Below are 21034 nucleotides of genomic sequence, written 5' to 3'. Positions count from 1 at the left end.
CCTATCTGCTCTGTGTTGTACAGAGAGACACAGCGAGATGTGTGAACTAGCTGGCAGATATTGTATGGTGTAGACACTGCTGCTCCTGGCTTGACAAGTGTAACAAACCTAGTTCCCAGAAGCTCCTTTCCTGCAGTAAAATGATCAAATCGCCCTTCTAATGGCCTCACGGGTGGAATGTTGTTAATATTTCTCATAATTTCATAATTAATTTTTAAAAATTCAAAAAACCTGCTGAAAATCTGCTGTTTTATTATATTTCAGTCTTCTGTGATGTATATAAAGTGTCATATTGGGGTGCAAAGACATTTCAACTCTATATCTGACACGGTACAGGTGTCTTCTTTTAAGCCAATAACCATGTGTGAAGTGTCTACTTTTGTTTCAGACTAGATTTGTTTAAGACTACCAAGAAACGCTGTGTGTGACCCTGATTTAGCCCACTGTAGTAACATGCTCTGCACACTGCCTCAAAGCACAGGTGTCTCGTCCTTTAGTTGGGAGACTCTTCTTAACTGCCGTGTGTAGTCAGTGGGTTTGCAGAAGCTTGTGAAGCGACTTCCCCGCAGGTACATAGCAGAAGTGAAAAATATACGCAAAAGTCTTCCAAATCTGTAGAAACATCAAGCTGTTAGAATAAACATTGTTATTTCTTTGACTCTGTCTTTTCTTGTTCCTCAAGGAAGGATTTCTCTGACTAATGTCGCCGAGCGAAAAGACAAGATGAGGCTGGGGATGACGCTGACAACCAACCCCAAAGACAACAGCTTTGTGGTTAGTGATGAACACCCAGGCTATCAAAAGTATACTGTCATTATGTGTGGTTTCCACAGAGACTAACTTGGTGGTCAATTTCAGGGGTATGTGAAGAACAGCGGAGGCTGCTGAGAGGGGAACGGCTCATAGTAATGGCTGGAACGGCGCAAATGGAATGGCATTAAACCATGGGTGTGATGTATGTGATACCATTCCACCTATTCCGCTCCAGCCATTACCACGAGCCCATCCTCCCCAATTAAGGTGTCACCAACCTCCTGTGGTGAAGAACCACATTTAGTTTTTGTGATGACCTTTTCATCCAACGTAGGCCCACGGTACATGACTCAGTCATGCTGTGGTGAAGAACCACATTTCGTTTTTCTCATGACCTTTTCATCCAACGTAGGCCCACGGTACATGTCTCAGTCATGCTGTGGTGAAGAACCACATTTAGTTTTTCTGATGACCTTTTCATCCAACGTAGGCCCACGGTACATGTCTCATTCATGCTGTGCTGAATGTGTTTTATTGTGTGTTGTATAGGTCTGTGGACCCCTGTGGTCCTATGAGTGTGGCAGCTCATACTACAGCACTGGGATATGCTCTCGAGTCAACGCCAGCTTCAAATTCTCCAAAACCATAGCTCCAGCCTTCCAGAGTAAATACAGAGCACGCCCCTTTCCTGTTTGGCAATGTTTTATGGATCTTCTTCCATAAGTACAAGTCATTATTGATTATTATTGATGCATTAGACTGTTTGCCATTGCTCAACCATAAAGGTTGCATTGATGGTGCAGTTCAGACATTACTGTGCGTCTTCCTCTGCTAGGGTGTGAGACCTACATGGATATAGTGATCGTTCTGGATGGTTCCAACTCCATCTACCCCTGGACGGAGGTGCAAGCCTTTCTTATCAACATTCTACAGAAGTTCTACATTGGACCAGGCCAGATACAGGTGAGTTGTGGGAAATGTGTCGCTCTGGCTAACCTGGTTGAATTGCCTGTTATGCCCCAGTTTTCATGATTCAACTCGAGGTCTGGAGTGTCAAAGGACGATGTTGTCTGAGTCCATGTTGATGTTTAGTAGAATGAAAAAACAGACGTGATTTGTCCCTCCAGACTTGGAGTCAAACAGCCCTGTTATTTATTTTATTTTTTTCAATATTTTTTTATTTCACCTTTATTTAACCAGGTAGGCTAGTTGAGAACAAGTTCTCATTTACAACTGCAACCTGGTCAAGATAAAGCATAGCAATTCGACACATACAACAACACAGAGTTACAGATGGAATAAACAAAACATACAGTCAATAATACAGTAGAACAAAAGAAAACAAAAAGTCTATATACAGTGAGTGCAAATGAGGTAAGTTAAGGAAATAAATAGGCCATGGTGGCGAAGTAATTACAATATGGCAATTAAACACTGGAATGGTAGATCGGCAGAAGATGAATGTGAAAGTAGAGATACTGGGGTGCAAAGGAGCAAGATAAATAAATAAATACAGTATGGGGATGAGGTAGGTAGATAGATGGGCTGTTTACAGATAGGCTAAGTACAGGTCCAGTGATCTATAATGTATGTGCGTGATATGGTTCAGGTTGGAGTGGTGCAGTATGGGGAGAAGGTGGTGCACGAGTTCCATCTGAATGACTACAAGTCGGTGGAGGAGGTGGTGAAGAGAGCAAGCAACATCCATCAGAGAGGTGGAGAGGAAACCAACACGGCACTCGGCATCAACGTCGCTCGGTAAAACTCCCAACTGATATGAAACTACATCCCCAATATTGAATCAGTATAGTGTTGGAAGCTGTCTGTTGTATCTCACAACAAGTACAACTATAATGACATACAGTAAATCATTGTAAATGACACTAGGTAATAGTAATAGAAGACGATAAAATACTGTATTTGTTACCTTATTCTGGGTTATTACTCAAATCCCACTTTTTGGCTGTAAACTTTGAACCTTTCAAATATGAGTTGAATAAATCACATGCCACAGCTCAGAAGCATTCAAACGAGGAGCCCGACGAGGCGCCAAGAAGGTGATGATCGTGATCACTGACGGGGAGTCACATGACAGCCCTGACCTTCAACAGGCCATCGAGGACAGCGAGAAGGATGGCATCACCCGCTATGCCATCGCTGTGAGTCACCGTCTCTGTCTCCTTCCTCTCTCCTGCTACACCATCACTGTGAGTCATCCTCTCTGTCTCCTTCCTCTCTCCTGCTACACCATCACTGTGAGTCATCCTCTCTGTCTCCTTCCTCTCTCCTGCTACATCATCACTGTGAGTCATCCTCTCTGTCTCCTTCCTCTCTCCTGCTACATCATCACTGTGAGTCATCCTCTCTGTCTCCTTCGTCTCTCCTGCTACACCATCACTGTGAGTCATCCTTTCTGTCTCCTTCCTCTCTCCTGCTACACCATCACTGTGAGTCATCCTCTCTGTCTCTTTCCTCTCTCCTGCTACACCATCACTGTGAGTCATCCTCTCTGTCTCCTCCCTCTCCTGCTACATCATCACTGTGAGTCATCCTCTCTGTCTCCTCCCTCTCCTGCTACATCATCACTGTGAGTCATCCTCTCTGTCTCCTCCCTCTCCTGCTACATCATCACTGTGAGTCATCCTCTCTGTCTCCTTCCTCTCTCCTACTACACCATCACAGTGAGTCATCCTCTCTGTCTCCTTCCTCTCTCCTGCTACACCATCACTGTGAGTCACCGTCTCTGTCTCCTCCCTGTCCTTTCTCCTGCTACATCATCACTGTGAGTCATCCTCTCTGTCTCCTCCCTGTCCTTTCTCCTGCTACATCATCACTGTGAGTCATCCTCTCTGTCTCCTCTCTGTCCTTTCTCCTGCTACACCATCACTGTGAGTCACCGTCTCGGTCTCCTTCCTGTCCTCTCTCCTGCTACATCATCATTGTGAGTCATCCTCTCTGTCACCTTCCTCTCTCCTGCTACATCATCACTGTGAGTCATCCTCTCGGTCTCCTTCCTCTCTCCTGCTACACCATCACTGTGAGTCATCCTCTCTGTCTCCTTCCTCTCTCCTGCTACATCATCACTGTGAGTCATCCTCTCTGTCTCCTTCCTTTCTCCTGCTACACCATCACTGTGAGTCATCCTCTCGGTCTCCTTCCTCTCTCCTGCTACACCATCACTGTGAGTCATCCTCTCTGTCTCCTTCCTCTCTCCTGCTACATCATCACTGTGAGTCACCATCTCTGCCTCCTTCCTGTCCTCTCTCTTGCTACACCATCACTGTGAGTAATCCTCTCTGTCTCCTTCCTGTTCTCTCTCCTGCTACATCATCACTGTGAGTCACTCCTGCTACATCATCACTGTGAGTCACCGTCTCTGTCTCCTCCCTGTCCTTTCTCCTGCTACATCATCACTGTGAGTCATCCTCTCTGTCTCCTCCCTGTCCTTTCTCCTGCTACATCATCACTGTGTTAAATGTATTTACAGTTAGTCAGCTGCTGCTTCTACTATCTTCAGCTAACTACCATACTACTGCTTCTACTCTCTTCAGCTAACTACCATACTACTGCTTCTACTCTCTTCAGCTAACTACCATACTACTGCTTCTACTCTCTTCAGCTAACTACCATACTACTGCTTCTACTCTCTTCAGCTAACTACCATACTACTGCTTCTACTCTCTCTTCAGCTAACTACCATACTACTGCTTCTACTCTCTTCAGCTAACTACCATACTACTGCTTCTACTCTCTTCAGCTAACTACCATACTACTGCTTCTACTCTCTTCAGCTAACTACCATACTACTGCTTCTACTCTCTTCAGCTAACTACCATACTACTGCTTCTACTCTCTTCAGCTAACTACCATACTACTGCTTCTACTCTCTTCAGCTAACTACCATACTACTGCTTCTACTCTCTTCAGCTAACTACCATACTGCTGCTTCTACTCTCTTCAGCTAACTACCATACTACTGCTTCTACTCTCTTCAGCTAACTACCATACTACTGCTTCTACTCTCTTCAGCTAACTACCATACTACTGCTTCTACTCTCTTCAGCTAACTACCATACTACTGCTTCTACTCTCTTCAGCTAACTACCATACTACTGCTTCTACTCTCTTCAGCTAACTACCATACTACTGCTTCTACTCTCTTCAGCTAACTACCATACTACTGCTTCTACTCTCTTCAGCTAACTACCATACTACTGCTTCTACTCTCTTCAGCTAACTACCATACTACTGCTTCTACTCTCTTCAGCTAACTACCATACTGCTGCTTCTACTCTCTTCAGCTAACTACCATACTACTGCTTCTACTCTCTTCAGCTAACTACCATACTACTGCTTCTACTCTCTTCAGCTAACTACCATACTACTGCTTCTACTCTCTTCAGCTAACTACCATACTACTGCTTCTACTCTCTTCAGCTAACTACCATACTACTGCTTCTACTCTCTTCAGCTAACTACCATACTACTGCTTCTACTCTCTTCAGCTAACTACCATACTACTGCTTCTACTCTCTTCAGCTAACTACCATACTACTGCTTCTACTCTCTTCAGCTAACTACCATACTACTGCTTCTACTCTCTTCAGCTAACTACCATACTACTGCTTCTACTCTCTTCAGCTAACTACCATACTACTGCTTCTACTCTCTTCAGCTAACTACCATACTACTGCTTCTACTCTCTTCAGCTAACTACCATACTACTGCTTCTACTCTCTTCAGCTAACTACCATACTACTGCTTCTACTCTCTTCAGCTAACTACCATACTACTGCTTCTACTCTCTTCAGCTAACTACCATACTACTGCTTCTACTCTCTTCAGCTAACTACCATACTACTGCTTCTACTCTCTTCAGCTAACTACCATACTACTGCTTCTACTCTCTTCAGCTAACTACCATACTACTGCTTCTACTCTCTTCAGCTAACTACCATACTACTGCTTCTACTCTCTTCAGCTAACTACCATACTACTGCTTCTACTCTCTTCAGCTAACTACCATACTACTGCTTCTACTCTCTTCAGCTAACTACCATACTACTGCTTCTACTCTCTTCAGCTAACTACCATACTACTGCTTCTACTCTCTTCAGCTAACTACCATACTACTGCTTCTACTCTCTTCAGCTAACTACCATACTACTGCTTCTAGGCTTTTTATTCTCTTGACTTTATATTGCGATTGGCAACTTAACTCATAAATTAGGTGCGTTACCGCCACCGACCTTGTTCGTCTTTCAGTCACTCACGTGGGTATAACCAATGAGGAGATGGCACGTGGGTACCTGCTTCTATAAACCAATGAGGAGATGGGAGAGGCAGGACTTGCAGCACGATCTGCGTCAGAAATAGAAAGGAGTTCTATTTTAGCCCATGGCAAAGCAGACATTGGTTGACGCGCGCTAGCAGTGTGGGTGCAATAATTGAATAACATAGATTTCTAAATGTATTTTGCGCACCCGACAGAGCGGTGTTGTCAGGGTATTAGACAGAGCCTAAACGGTTTAGTGCCCTCTCAAAATGTATATACACAGCTAGCCAAGTGGTTGAAGGTGTGAATGATCTTTCCAAGCCCACAGAACACTTTGGTTAAGCCCGCTTTGGCATGGGGTTCTCCTGAGCTTATTCAGCCCATAGATGATGAGGTGAGGGGCCCAGTCAAACCAGGCCATGGGCATCTAAGAAGAGAAGGGAGGTGCTGAGTTCATTTGGTTGCTGGAGTAGCTGGAATTTGTGACAGCAGGCAGCAGGGACACAGTCCACCAAAGGATTGGAAGTTGGAACCACCCTTCTCTGGTTAAACTTCTAAGTCTATCTAAAGTGTGCCAGTTTCCCTATTGGTTTGTGTGGGCAAAAGGATTGTTGAGTCACAGTTCATAAGTGAGATGGCTCTATAGTAGGGCACTCTACAACAAAGTCTGGTGATTGATGTCTCTGTCTGGTTGTCACCAGGTGCTTGGCTACTACAACCGGCGTGGAATCAACCCAGAGGCATTCCTGAATGAAATCAAGTATATCGCTAGTGACCCTGATGACAAGCACTTCTTCAAGGTGACTGATGAGTCTGCCTTGAAGGACATTGTGGACGCGCTTGGGGATAGGATCTTCAGTTTGGAAGGTATTCCATATAACGCTGTAAAACAACCATCTGTAAACCACAAACTAGACCCAACTAATTTCCTTTTCCTGTTCTCAAAGAAAATAATTCCTCCTGCTGAACTCACCTGGTCTTCCTCTACAGGGACCAGTAAGAACGGGACAGCCTTCGGCCTCCAGATGTCTCAGGCTGGCTTCTCTTCACACTTCGTGGAGGTGAGTCTCACCACTGCTGCCAGTATACCCCCCCCCCCCCCCCCCCCCACACACACACACCTCTCTCCTACTCCTGACAGGTTTCCACCCCCCCATCCCATCCCTCACTCTCCAGGTTCCTGGGGGGCCTGCTGTGATGCTGAGGTCATCCTGATTAAGGAACCCCTCACTGACGACAGTCATTGTTCCACTTTGACCTTCCAGAGGTGCGAATAAGACACTCTGAAGTCCCCAGGGGGTCGTAGCAGAGAAGGCTGAAAGAACATCTCACCAGAGAGTTTTTATTTCATTTTACCTTTATGTAACTAGGCAAGTAAGAACAAATTCTTATTTTCAATAACGGCCTAGGAACAGTGGGTTAACTGCCTTGTTCAGGGGCAGAAAGACAGATTTTTACCTTGTCAGCTCGGGGATTCTTGCAACCTTTCAGTTAAGAGTCCAACGGTGTAACCACTAGGCTACCTGCCGCCCCTTAAAAGATGTTGGGGTGTCTTTCCTGGAAGTTTTGGTTGCATTCAGACCTGACAGGGGCGGTGTGTTGGCTTTGGGCTTGACACAGCTGGAGAGGTATCCGCAAGTGTCTGTCCAACTCCTGTTTTCTACTGTAGCTTCATCACCATCCTCCCTCATGTACCAGTCTTCCTGTTTTCTACTGTAGTTGACATCACCATCCTCCCTCATGTACCAGTCTTCCTGTTTTCTACTGTAGCTTCATCACCATCCTCCCTCATGTACCAGTCTTCCTGTTTTCTACTGTAGTTGACATCACCATCCTCCCTCATGTACCAGTCTTCCTGTTTTCTACTGTAGTTGACATCACCATCCTCCCTCATGTACCAGTCTTCCTGTTTTCTACTGTAGTTGACATCACCATCCTCCCTCATGTACCAGTCTTCCTGTTTTCTACTGTAGCTTCATCACCATCCTCCCCCATGTACCAGTCTTCCTGTTTTCTACTGTAGTTGACATCACCATCCTCCCTCATGTACCAGTCTTCCTGTTTTCTACTGTAGCTTCATCACCATCCTCCCTCATGTACCAGTCTTCCTGTTTTCTACTGTAGCTTCATCACCATCCTCCCTCATGTACCAGTCTTCCTGTTTTCTACTGTAGCTTCATTACCATCCTCCCCCATGTACCAGTCTTCATTTGTTGTCTTTCTTTTTACTCTCTCCATCTGCGTCCCAGATTCAGGTTTGCTGATGCAATAGCTTTGATTTTCCAGTTCAACGCCACAGTTGAAGCACAACCTGACGAGGGAACAATAAATGTATCCCTTTTTCTTAAAACAATAAATAGGGAAACTGCAGCTGGTTGACTGGGATGGCTGGAAATTCCATACTCCAGAAGGCTGGATTCCAGGGTTAGCACTTTCTCAACCAACGCAACCCGAGTGTTGAGAGTAGGATAACTTATTGGAAAGACTTCAGGAGCCTTAATAAAGGAGAAAACGTGTCCCAAAAGACCAGATGGTTTTGTTGAATGTGGAATGTGCCAGCTTGATTCTGCTGAAGTGCTACATACCCAGACCAGTTCAGTCCAGTTAGCCAGAGATCTGTTTGTTTATGGCTTCCTCCAACTCAGAGTAATAATGTTGAAAAGGGATTCCCAGATATAAGGCATTGTTTCACACCCAGTTGTGTGTGCAAATGGCCGCAGGTTGGACAATGAGAATGGACATGTTCCAGGTACTCTTTATTGCATATATTCAGATCTCAACAAGCCTGAAGAAGGGTGAAGAGTGGGGACTATTTGGGGCTACATCACCATGGAAACAGCATGCACCACCACCAAAACAGATACCCACAGAGTCTAGCACCACACAGCTGTCAAAAACTGACCTAGACGTTTCCATGTCCCAGGAAGTGGTCGAGAAGTAGTCCAAGAGTGTTCCGTCAGTCGTATGCTAACTGGTAGCTAACCTTTGGAAAATGTTCCGTCTGCATATTATGCGTGGCAGAGGAGGGACTAGATTAGCCTTGGGGGAACTCTGTCATTATAAAACTGACATGTATTCAGCGTAGGATGAACACCGTCAGCCCATATGCCATCTTCTTCTCCCATGCTTGTGGTTACTGGTTGGTTACTGGTTGGTTACTGGTTGGTTACTGGTGACAGTGTTTTGTCCTTTTTTGATGACACAGACCCAAAATAGCCCCTACTATAATGTATTATAATGAAGAACCTGTAACGTTTCTCATCAACATTCTTTCCTATTACTTTGTGTGGTGCATACAGGTGATGGAACACGTGTGTGTGTGAGAGAGAGAGAACGTTTGTCCAATGCTTTATTCATTTAGAGGACCCATGCAAGCTTAACTTATTATCCTCTCAAATGTTTCCAGTGGCTTTTAAATCAATTTGGGAGGAGAACGAAGGAAAATATCATGAATGTGGGCAGACTTATGTTTTGACTGATTTATTGTTTATTAAGCTGTTGTTGGCAGAACGTGTGAACGGTCATCAAACTCTTCAAGTTTCTGCAAAAATATCCTTGCTGGAGTCTGGGGACTGGAGGGAGGCTGGGGATTGTAGCCTGGGAGGAAGGATGAGGAAGGATGATTTGATTTAGAGAGAAAGGATGTATTTATCATCATCACCATCATCATCATCCTGTGTACTCATCACCTTCTCCATTTTACCATCATTGCCTGCTGAACCAATGGCAATACAATCACTAGCGCAAACACACACACACACATACACACACACACACACACACACACACACACACACACACACAAACACACACACACACACAATGTTACAATATGTTTTAATGTTCACACTAAGTGCCTGTCTCCTGTCTGTCCCTAAAGGATGGGATCCTGGTGGGGGCACCGGGGGCCTACGACTGGAATGGAGCCGTCCTGAAGGAGACCCGACAGGGGAAGGTGGTTCCGCCCAAGTCCTCCTACTCACAGGAATTCCCAGAGGAACTGAAGAACCACGGCGCCTACCTAGGTGAGGGAGGAATTGACGATCTAAAGGAATGGTCACAGAGGGGTATGGTTTGGGTAGAGCTATAGACTCCTCTCCCTGATCCTCTCTTTGCCCTTCATCCTCTGTCCATCATCCTCTCTCTGTCCTTCATCCTCTCTCTGTCCTTCGTCCTCTCTCTGTCCTTCGTCCTCTCTGTCCCTCATCCTCTCTCTGTCCCTCATCCTCTCTGTCCCTCATCCTCTCTCTGTCCCTCATACTCTCTCTTCACCTTTACTGTCTCTACAGTCTACTGTTCACCATCTCAACTCCTCTCTCTCTCTTCATCTTTACTGTCTACAGTCTACTGTTCACCATCTCATCTCCTCTCTTTTCACCTTTACTGTCTCTACAGACTACTGTTCACCATCTCATCTCCTCTCTTTTCACCTTTACTGTCTCTACAGACTACTGTTCACCATCTCAACTCCTCTCTCTCTTCATCTTTACTGTCTCTACAGACTACTGTTCACCATCTCATCTCCTCTCTCTTCACCTTTACTGTCTCTACAGTCTACTGTTCACCATCTCATCTCCTCTCTTTTCACCTTTACTGTCTCTACAGACTACTGTTCACCATCTCAACTCCTCTCTCTCTTCATCTTTACTGTCTCTACAGACTACTGTTCACCATCTCATCTCCTCTCTCTTCATCTTTACTGTCTCTACAGACTACTGTTCACCATCTCAACTCCTCTCTCTCTCTTCATCTTTACTGTCTCTACAGTCTACTGTTCAGCATCTCAACTCCTCTCTCTCTCTTCATCTTTACTGTCTCTACAGTCTACTGTTCACCATCTCATCTCCTCTCTCTCTCTTCATCTTTACTGTCTCTACAGTCTACTGTTCACCATCTCATCTCCTCTCTCTTCATCTTTACTGTCTCTACAGTCTACTGTTCACCATCTCATCTCCTCTCTCTTCATCTTTACTGTTTCTACAGTCTACTGTTCACCATCTCATCTCCTCTCTCTCTCCTCATCTTTACTGTCTATACACTCTACTGTTCACCATCTCATCTCCTCTCTTCATCTTTACTGTCTCTACAGTATACTGTTCACCATCTCATCTCTCTCTCTCTCTCTTCACCTTTACTGTATCTACTGTCTACTGTTCACCATCTCATCTCTCTTCACCTTTACTGTCTCTACAGTCTACTGTTCACCATCTCATCTCCTCTCTCTTCATATTTACTGTCTCTACACTCTACTGTTCACAATCTCATCTCCTCTCTCTTCACCTTTACTGTCTCTACAGTCTACTGTTCACCATCTCATCTCATCTCTCTCTTCACCTTTACTGTCTCTACAGTCTACTGTTCACCATCTCATCTCCTCCATCTCTTTTGATTTCTCACCCATCTCTCACTCGCGCGCGCTCTCTCTGGCTCTCTCTCATGCTATCTCTCTTCCTTCATCTCCCCCTTGCTTTCTCTTTCTCCATCTTCCATCTATCCCGTCCTTCTCTATCTCTGGATAGACATGTGGCAGGCACAGTGGTTTAGCACCAGGCCTCGCTGCAGCCCTTTCTATAAACCACTCTACTGCTCCACCCCCTCCCACTCCACCCTACCACCACTCCTCCTGCCTATAAGGCCCTCTGCTTTTCCCATCAGCCGCTGGCTGGCCTGCATGCCTGCCCACGGAAGCCATTCCAGCCTCATTAGGAATATAGGGCAAAGGCATGGGTCTGGACATGCTCACTGACAGAGGGGTGGGGAAAGAGGGAGGAGGAAGACAGAGAGAAGAAGGAGATAGAGAGAAGAGGGAGAAGGGAGAGATGCAGATAGACACAGAAAGGATTACTGTCCTCATACGAGAGAGAGAGGGAGAGAGAGAGAGAGAGAGAGAGAGAGAGAGAGAGAGAGAGAGAGAGAGAGAGAGAGAGAGAGACAGAGAGAGATCTCAGGGAATTAGACCAAAGTTCTCAATTGGTACAAAATATATAGAGTACTGCACACACTACAATTACTTAGGTTTAAAAATAAGCTCAACTGGACACCTTAATGAGGCAGTGAATGAACTGAGAGAGAAAGCACGCAGGGCATTCTACGCCATTAAAAAGCTAATTCAAATTGAAATACCTATTAAAATTTGGCTAAAACTAAAGTCAATATGTCATTGAACCAATTGCACTTTATGGCAGCGAGGTGTGGGGTCCACTTGCAAAACAAGATTTCGTCAAATGGGACAAACACCCCATTGAAACCCTGCATGCAGAGTTCTGTAAGATTATCCTACATGTCCAGAGGAAAACTACAAACAATGCATGCAGGGCAGAATTAGGCCAATATCCACTCATAATAAAAACTCAAAAAATAGCAATTAAGTTTTGGAAACATCTCAAATACAGTGACCCCCTCTCATATCATTACCAAGCCCTGCAATGCCAAGAGCTGAGCAAAGAAAAGAGTCACATCATCCAGCTGGTCCTGGGGCTGAGTTCACAAACCTGTTCTACTAACACACTGAAGCCTCAGTCCCCTCATCCAGCTGGTCCTGGGGCTGAGTTCACAAACCTGTTCTACTAACACACTGAAGCCTCAGTCCCCTCATCCAGCTGGTCCTGGGGCTGAGTTCACAAACCTGTTCTACTAACACACTGAAGCCTCAGTCCCCTCATCCAGCTGGTCCTGGGGCTGAGTTCACAAACCTGTTCTACTAACACACTGAAGCCTCAGTCCCCTCATCCAGCTGGTCCTGGGGCTGAGTTCACAAACCTGTTCTACTAACACACTGAAGCCTCAGTCCCCTCATCCAGCTGGTCCTGGGGCTGAGTTCACAAACCTGTTCTACTAACACACTGAAGCCTCAGTCCCCTCATCCAGCTGGTCCTGGGGCTGAGTTCACAAACCTGTTCTACTAACACACTGAAGCCTCAGTCCCCTCATCCAGCTGGTCCTGGGGCTGAGTTCACTAACCTGTTCTACTAACACACTGAAGCCTCAGTCCCCTCATCCAGCTGGTCCTGGGGCTGAGTTCACAAACCTGTTCTACTAACACACTGAAGCATCAGTCCCCTCATCCAGCTGGTCCTGGGGCTGAGTTCACAAACCTGTTCTACTAACACACTGAAGCCTCAGTCCCCTCATCCAGCTGGTCCTGGGGCTGAGTTCACAAACCTGTTCTACTAACACACTGAAGCCTCAGTCCCCTCATCCAGCTGGTCCTGGGGCTGAGTTCACAAACCTGTTCTACTAACACACTGAAGCCTCAGGACCAGAACATCCAATCAATCAGAATAAACCAAATTACAAAACAGTCAAAACAAAACTACATTGCTTATTGGGAAACACAAGCACAAACACAAAGCAAAATGCAGTGCTATCTGGCCCTATATCGACAGTACACCGTGGCTAAATATTTGACTATGGTTACTGATCAAAACCTTAGAAAAACCTCCCTGTAGAGGAAAGGCTGTGAAACCACTGCACCACAGCAGAACCTGGCTCCCTGTAGAGGAAAGGCTGTGAAACCACTGCACCACAGCAGAACCTGGCTCCCTGTAGAGGAAAGGCTGTGAAACCACTGCACCACAGCAGAACCTGGCTCCCTGTAGAGGAAAGGCTGTGAAACCACTGCACCACAGCAGAACCTGAGACGGAGCTGCATTTCCTGACAAAATGTAAAAAATATAAAACAATTAGTGTCATTTTCCCAAATTTGAAACCCTCATTCAAGGTTTCAAAGACCTCTCTGATGAGGACAGGCTACCGGTCCTGTTGGGGGAGGACGTAGAGAGCCGTGGGTTGGCAGTGCACTACATTGCTGCCTGCCATAAGTTGAGGGACAGTGTCTGACAGACCAATCAACCTGCACATGTACTCTAATGCATGCTTATTGTTATTGTTCAATGTATGGTTATTTTGACCCTTGGTTATTGTTGTTAATGTTGTCCCTTGACAATTTTGATTCTCATATTTTTCATTTTGTAAATATCCAAAATAAGCTTTGGCAATATGTACATTGTTACGTCATGCCAATTTAGCAAAGTTGATTGAATTGACAGAGAGAGAGAGAGAGAGAGAGAGAGAGAGAGAGAGAGAGAGAGAGACAGAGAGAGAGACAGAGAGAGCGAGAGAGAGAGCGAGAGACAGAGAGATCGAGAGACAGAGAGAGAGAGAGCGAGAGACAGAGAGAGCGAGAGACAGAGAGACAGAGAGAGAGAGACAGAGAGAGAGAGAGACAGAGAGAGCGAGAAACAGAGAGAGAGAGAGAGCGAGAGACAGAGAGAGAGACAGAGAGAGCGAGAGACAGAGAGAGAGAGAGAGAGAGAGACAGAGAGAGAGAGACAGAGAGCGAGAGAGAGAGACAGAGAGAGCGAGAGACAGATAGACAGAGAGAGACAGAGAGAGCGAGAGAGAGACAGAGAGCGAGAGAGAGAGAGAGAGAGAGAGAGAGAGAGAGAGAGAGAGAGAGAGAGAGAGAGAGAGACAGAGAGAGAGAGAGAGAGAGAGAGACAGACACAGAGAAAGAGAGAGACAGACAGAGAGAGAGACAGAGAGAGAGAGAGAGAGAGAGAGAGAGAGAGAGAGAGAGAGAGAGAGAGAGAGAGAGAGACTTGGCTTCACCCTAGTGAGTCAATGTGGTTCAATGCAGGCCATTGAACTCTGTTTCTAAACGAAGCTGATAGGATCGTTGCTTTTTATAAAATCAGGTCTGGCTCATGCAGTTCATACAACCCAACCAGAGGAATGACAGTGGCCTATGGTGAACACACACACACACTGGTATGCCTTTATGACCCATTTGATGGTGATGTTGTGCAGAGAAGAGAGTTTCACCACACACCGTAACAACTAGCTGACATTCCTTCCAGATATTATATGAGGAACAGGCTTTGTGCTCCAGGGAGAAAGAAGCTGTGGAAACAGTTCAAGACAACTGGGCAATCCAAGGTGAACATAGGAGGTCAACACAACGTGAAGCTGTGACAGACAGGAGAACATTAGGCTGAGTTAGCAATTATGACAATCCTCTACCTCTGGGTTTAGTGAATACTCTGGATTTCAGTCATGAATGATTGAATCATTTGGACTCAACAAGGGTGTGTGTGTGTGTGTGTGTGTGTGTGTGTGTGTGTGTGTGTGTGTGTGTGTGTGTCCAGGTTACACAGTAACATCGGTGGTGTCGGCCAGGAACGGTCGGCTGTACGTGGCAGGGGCACCGCGGTTCAACCATACTGGCAAGGTCATCATCTTCACCCTGAAGAACACTGGTAACCTCACCATCCTGCACTCCCTCAAAGGACAACAGGTAGACTCAACAACTGGGCTTCCCAAACTCTGTTTTTAACTGGGGCCCTAAGACATGTCTACCACCTATTTGATTGACACAGCACTATCCTGAGCCACAACCCAAGTCCTAAACACCAACCATAAACTGAACAGTTACACAGTGGTGTAACACACACTTACACTGGCATTACTCTCTCTTTAAAAGACATATGAAGATCATCCAAGACCCCGATAGTCCCTTCTGCTCATGGACCCCACATGGACCCTTCTCAATCTGGTTCTCCCATCACCATCTGAGTCCACCATGACAGTAGTCTTTCCAGTCCTTTTGTCAATCTGGCAACCCAGCCAGGACACAGCATACATGATAGTCTGCGCTATGGAGTCTAGACAGCCTTCCCACGCCCCCATGTAGCCAACAACATTACACAGATCCCATGTGTTTCCCATCCCATTCCTGTCCCCCTTAATTCAAAACACACACATTCCATCTACATTGTGAATAGAATTTGAAAAACAAGCTTCCAGCTACAGTAAACACCAGCTAAGAGGGTACTACAGACAGAGAGATCCATAACAACACCAGCTAAGAGGATACTACAGACAGAGAGATCCATAACAACACCAGCTAAGAGGATACTACAGACAGAGAGATCCATAACAACACCAGCTAAGAGGATACTACAGACAGAGAGATCCATAACAACACCAGCTAAGAGGATACTACAGACAGAGAGATCCATAACAACACCAGCTAAGAGGATACTACAGACAGAAGAGGCAGAGAGATCCATAACAACACCAGCTAAGAGGATACTACAGACAGAGAGATCCATAACAACACCAGCTAAGAGGATACTACAGACAGAGAGATCCATAACAACACCAGCTAAGAGGATACTACAGACAGAGAGATCCATAACAACACCAGCTAAGAGGATACTACAGACAGAAGAGGCAGAGAGATCCATAACAACACCAGCTAAGAGGATACTACAGACAGAAGAGGCAGAGAGATCCATAACAACACCAGCTAAGAGGATACTACAGACAGAAGAGGCAGAGAGATCCATAACAACACCAGCTAAGAGGATACTACAGACAGAAGAGGCAGAGAGATCCATAACAACACCAGCTAAGAGGATACTACAGACAGAAGAGGCAGAGAGATCCATAACAACACCAGTTAAGAGGATACTACAGACAGAGAGATCCATAACAACACCAGCTAAGAGGATACTACAGACAGAGAGATCTATAACAACACCAGCTAAGAGGATACTACAGACAGAGAGATCCATAACAACACCAGCTAAGAGGATACTACAGACAGAGAGATCCATAACAACACCAGCTAAGAGGATACTACAGACAGAGAGATCCATAATAACACCAGTTAAGAGGATACTACAGACAGAGAGATCCATAACAACACCAGCTAAGAGGATACTACAGACAGAGAGATCCATAACAACACCAGCTAAGAGGATACTACAGACAGAGAGATCCATAACAACACTCATTGAGAGGAACAGACCTGGGTTCAAATACTATTTGACATCATTACAAAGACTATAGCTGGGCTTGACTGAGCTCGCCTGATGCGATGGAACGAATGGAATAGTTCCAAAAGTGTAAATCATTGGCAGTCCAGATGGGCTAAAGAAAACGTTAAACGTATTTGAAAAGTTCAAATGGTATCTGAACCCAGGTCTGGTTGATAAAAGACAGGGTTGTTTTGCGGAGCCAACTAGCCTCTACATGGAAACATCTGGGTCTGTTACCTGAACGATGATGATGACTGGAATGCTATGCTAATGAATGCTAATGACGTTTGCTGGGGGGTTTTAATGATGTGGTCAAAGCATGTGTGAAGGAAGTGTGAAGGACGTGGTGAAGGACGTGGTGAAGGATGTGGTGAAGGATGTGGTGAAGGACGTGTGTAGGACGTGTGATTGTGGGGATCTTAATGATCTCAGTTGGTTAGCATGGTGCTTTTAGAGTCTGATGTTTCCAGCTGGAGTAATGGGTTCGATTCCCACATGGGCCACATCTACTGAGTATGAAATACACTATGTGTTAACTCTGGATAAAAGTGTCTGCTAAATAAATGTTGTTGATCCAGGGTGTTGATGGTCTGGATGTGTGGTTATATTTCAGATCGGGTCGTACTATGGGAGTGAGATCTCCCCGGTGGATATAGATGGTGACGGAGTAACAGACAACCTACTGGTGGCAGCTCCCATGTTCTTCAGTGGAGGCTGGGAGAAGGGCAAGGTGTACATCTACAGAGTGACTGAGCTGGTGGGTGGGCACGCACACACACACACACACACACACACGCACGCACGCACACACGCACGCACGCACACATACGCACGCACGCACACATACGCGCACACACACATACGCCCACACACGCACTCACACACACACTCACTCACTCACAGATGTACGAATGCTCACACACACACACGTCACACTCGTGTGCACACACATTCACTTACACGTTACCAAACAGAATTAAAACCAGGTCAGCACAGAATACGAAACACCTCGACCAGAACACATAGAGACAAACTATCCCAGTGCATTGTATTTACATTACAACACATCAGACCAGGCCTTCCAGAGCCTTGATGGGTTAGTTAACCCACTGGTACAACACATCAGACCAGACCTTCCAGAGCCTTGATGGGTTAGTTAACCCACTGATACAACATCAACTTTTGGCACCTGCCGTCACACAGATGAAATGAACAGCCTCCCTCCCTGCGCCAGCACGCCGTCTTCATTAGAGTCTTGGTTGGTTAGTGTACAAGTGCACCGTGAACTCAGTAGGAAAGCATTCACTACATCAAACTGAATTAACAGCCTGTTATTTGGAGAAGAAAGGGGCTTCTTAGTAGGTGGAAATGACTGCAGAGGAATTCCTGTAGTTTTGAGACTCTCTCTCTTTCTCTGTTTCTCTCTCTCTGTTTCTCTCTCTCTGTTTCTCTCTGTTTCTCTCTCCCTCTCTCTGCTTCTCTCTCTGTTTCTCTCTCTCTGTTTCTCTCTCTCTCTGTTTCTCTCTCTCTCTGTTTCTCTCTCCCTCTCTCTGTTTCTCTCTCTCTCTCTGTTTCTCTCTCTCTCTGTTTCTCTCTCTCTCTCTGTTTCTCTCTCCCTCTCTCTGTTTCTCTCTCCCTCTGTTTCTCTCTCTCTCTCTCTGTTTCTCTCTCTCTCTCTCTGTTTTTCTCTCTCTGTTTCTTTCTGTTTCTCTCTCCCTCTCTCTGTTTCTCTCTCCCTCTCTCTGTTTCTATCTCTCTCTGTTTCTCTCTCTCTCTGTTTCTCTCTCCCTCTCTCTGTTTCTCTCTCTCTCTCTCTGTTTTTCTCTCTCTGTTTCTCTCTGTTTCTCTCTCCCTCTCTCTGTTTCTCTCTCTCTCTGTTTCTCTCTCTCTCTGTTTCTCTCTCTCTCTCTCTCTGTTTCTCTCTCCCTCTCTCTGTTTCTCTCTCCCTCTCTCTGTTTCTCTCTCTCTCTCTCTCTCTCTCTCTGTTTCTCTCTCTCTCTCTCTCAAATATACTATAAGGGGTACCTGTGGACTGATAAGGGCTTGATCATTAAGGTTCCCCAAACAAGAAAAAAAGACAAGGGATCCCCCAACTAAGGACACAGGTGTTGTGTTTATGTTAAAAATAAGTGACAGAGAGGTGGCCTTCCATTCTACCAATAATGACAGTGATGGTCTCCCCATCCCACCACATGTTTCTAATGTTCCCCACTGAGTATGATCCTCTCTCTCTCTCTCTCTCTCTCACACACACACACACACACACACACACACACACACACACACACACACACACACACACACACACACACACACACAGTACCCTGTCCTCCTCTTTCCTTTTAAAAGACAACTGAAAAAAGCAAGTGATCTAATGTTTCAGCCGTTCATAGGCTGTAGATTAGGGAGAAAGATGAGACAGACTGGAGAGTGATCATGTGTATGGCTGATGACGGCCTAAAATACTTGGCTCCCATACTTTCTTCATGCTGAGGGATTGTACCTTTTTCCAGACTGAGGGTAAACCTAATTCTACTCCGACTGACTTTACACCCACTGTGAATACTCAAAGTTCCTCAGAAACATCCCTAAAGAAACATCAAGAAGCCTTGTTTGCCTTTGATTATGTGACACTCGGATGAATCTCCCATCCCTCATGTTGACAATGTTTTTGGGAAATCATATTTCCCCCTTAGGATAGAAAATGAGTTAAAACCTTCCTCTTGCGTGAGCAAAAACAATGCGGCTTGAGGTTTTCACTTGATTTCAAATTCAAAACTCATAACTCCCCAGTTATTGTTTGTTAGTTACTTTGGTCTATTTATGTAAACAAAAACAAAGGTTTCCAACTTGTTTTGTTTACTTTCCTAAATTAATTTGGAATAACAAATGAAAGCTTCTGTAAAGACTGAAGGGGAAAGTTAAAGACAACAATGTCTCTATGTCTCATTATGAGCTGTGTAAATAAATGGAGGACTGTCCATTTGAAGAAGCTCATCGATGGATGACTGAGATATCCCAGAAGCCTGTGGGGTGGGGCTACCCGGCCGCAGCACAGGGGATAACAGATTTAGAACTTACAGTTTTTCTCAATTGCTAAAACACAATTTCTGAAACCTTGCTCCATTTCCTGAAAACATTCAACACAAAACCTCATCTTCAAGCACTATTTACATAACCTCTGACTGCTCTCGCAAAATGAAACATTCGCCTCAAAACAGTTTTACCTGTGTTCAAAATCATACAATGCTCTCAAATCATAAACAAAGTGATTAAAATGATGTACTCTCTCAAGCAGTCAGTAAACAATACACCGAAAAATAGAAAATACATTGTTCAAATCATACTATTCTCAGGGAGAAGTACATTTTTAATCTAAAAAAATATTCATATTTTTCCGTCATTGTCTTTTGATGAAGGAAAACATGTTCTATCATAGTAGCTCAAAATTGATCAGAAATTACTACTCTGCTTTGCTCTTCGTAATTTTGTTTTTTGTTCTTCCTCCTCCTTGTACCCCTATTTTTACAGTACTGTACCCTGCATCTCACAAACTTGTCCTTTGTCTCTGTGATACTGTAATTCTTGTTCTTTGTTGATATGAACCTGCAACCAGTCAACATCTATTGAGCAGTCAGTACTGTTAATAAATGGAAAGCACAATGTTCAGGGCCATACACTTTGTCCATTGTACAGTATACAGCCTACAATGCACTGTACTACAGTATACAGCCTACAATGCACTGTACTACAGTATACAGCCTACAATGCACTGTACTACAGTATACAGCCTACAATGCACTGTACTACAGTATACAGCCTACAATGCACTGTACTACAGTATACAGCCTACAATGCACTGTACTACAGTATACAGCCTACAATGCACTGTACTACAGTATACAGTCTACAATGCACTGTACTACAGTATACAGCCTACAATGCACTGTACTACAGTATACAGCCTACAATGCACTGTACTACAGTATACAGCCTACAATGCACTGTACTACAGTATACAGCCTACAATGCACTGTACTACAGTATACAGCCTACAATGCACTGTACTACAGTATACAGCCTACAATGCACTGTACTACAGTATACAGCCTACAATGCACTGTACTACAGTATACAGCCTACAATGCACTGTACTACAGTATACAGCCTACAATGCACTGTA

At 45.0% G+C, this 21034-nt stretch overlaps 1 protein-coding gene across 1 annotated transcript in view; it reads left to right on the top strand.

Annotated features, from left to right (window-relative positions):
* Nucleotides 1-21034, top strand: part of LOC139411725 (integrin alpha-11-like) — an 85270-nt gene that overhangs the window by 40856 nt on the left and 23380 nt on the right. Inside the window, exons 4-13 of the mRNA XM_071158398.1 lie at nucleotides 683-774; nucleotides 1303-1417; nucleotides 1589-1716; nucleotides 2363-2511; nucleotides 2768-2912; nucleotides 6730-6895; nucleotides 7019-7089; nucleotides 9909-10053; nucleotides 15175-15323; nucleotides 17465-17608. Of these exons, the coding sequence (XP_071014499.1) occupies nucleotides 683-774; nucleotides 1303-1417; nucleotides 1589-1716; nucleotides 2363-2511; nucleotides 2768-2912; nucleotides 6730-6895; nucleotides 7019-7089; nucleotides 9909-10053; nucleotides 15175-15323; nucleotides 17465-17608 (1304 nt within the window). The remainder of the gene's footprint in view (nucleotides 1-682; nucleotides 775-1302; nucleotides 1418-1588; nucleotides 1717-2362; nucleotides 2512-2767; nucleotides 2913-6729; nucleotides 6896-7018; nucleotides 7090-9908; nucleotides 10054-15174; nucleotides 15324-17464; nucleotides 17609-21034) is intronic.

Source organism: Oncorhynchus clarkii, chromosome 6 (assembly GCF_045791955.1).
Source record: "Oncorhynchus clarkii lewisi isolate Uvic-CL-2024 chromosome 6, UVic_Ocla_1.0, whole genome shotgun sequence".
NCBI lineage: Eukaryota > Metazoa > Chordata > Actinopteri > Salmoniformes > Salmonidae > Oncorhynchus > Oncorhynchus clarkii.
Note: the sequence above shows the minus strand (reverse complement) of the source record. Positions and strands in the feature narration are given on the sequence as shown.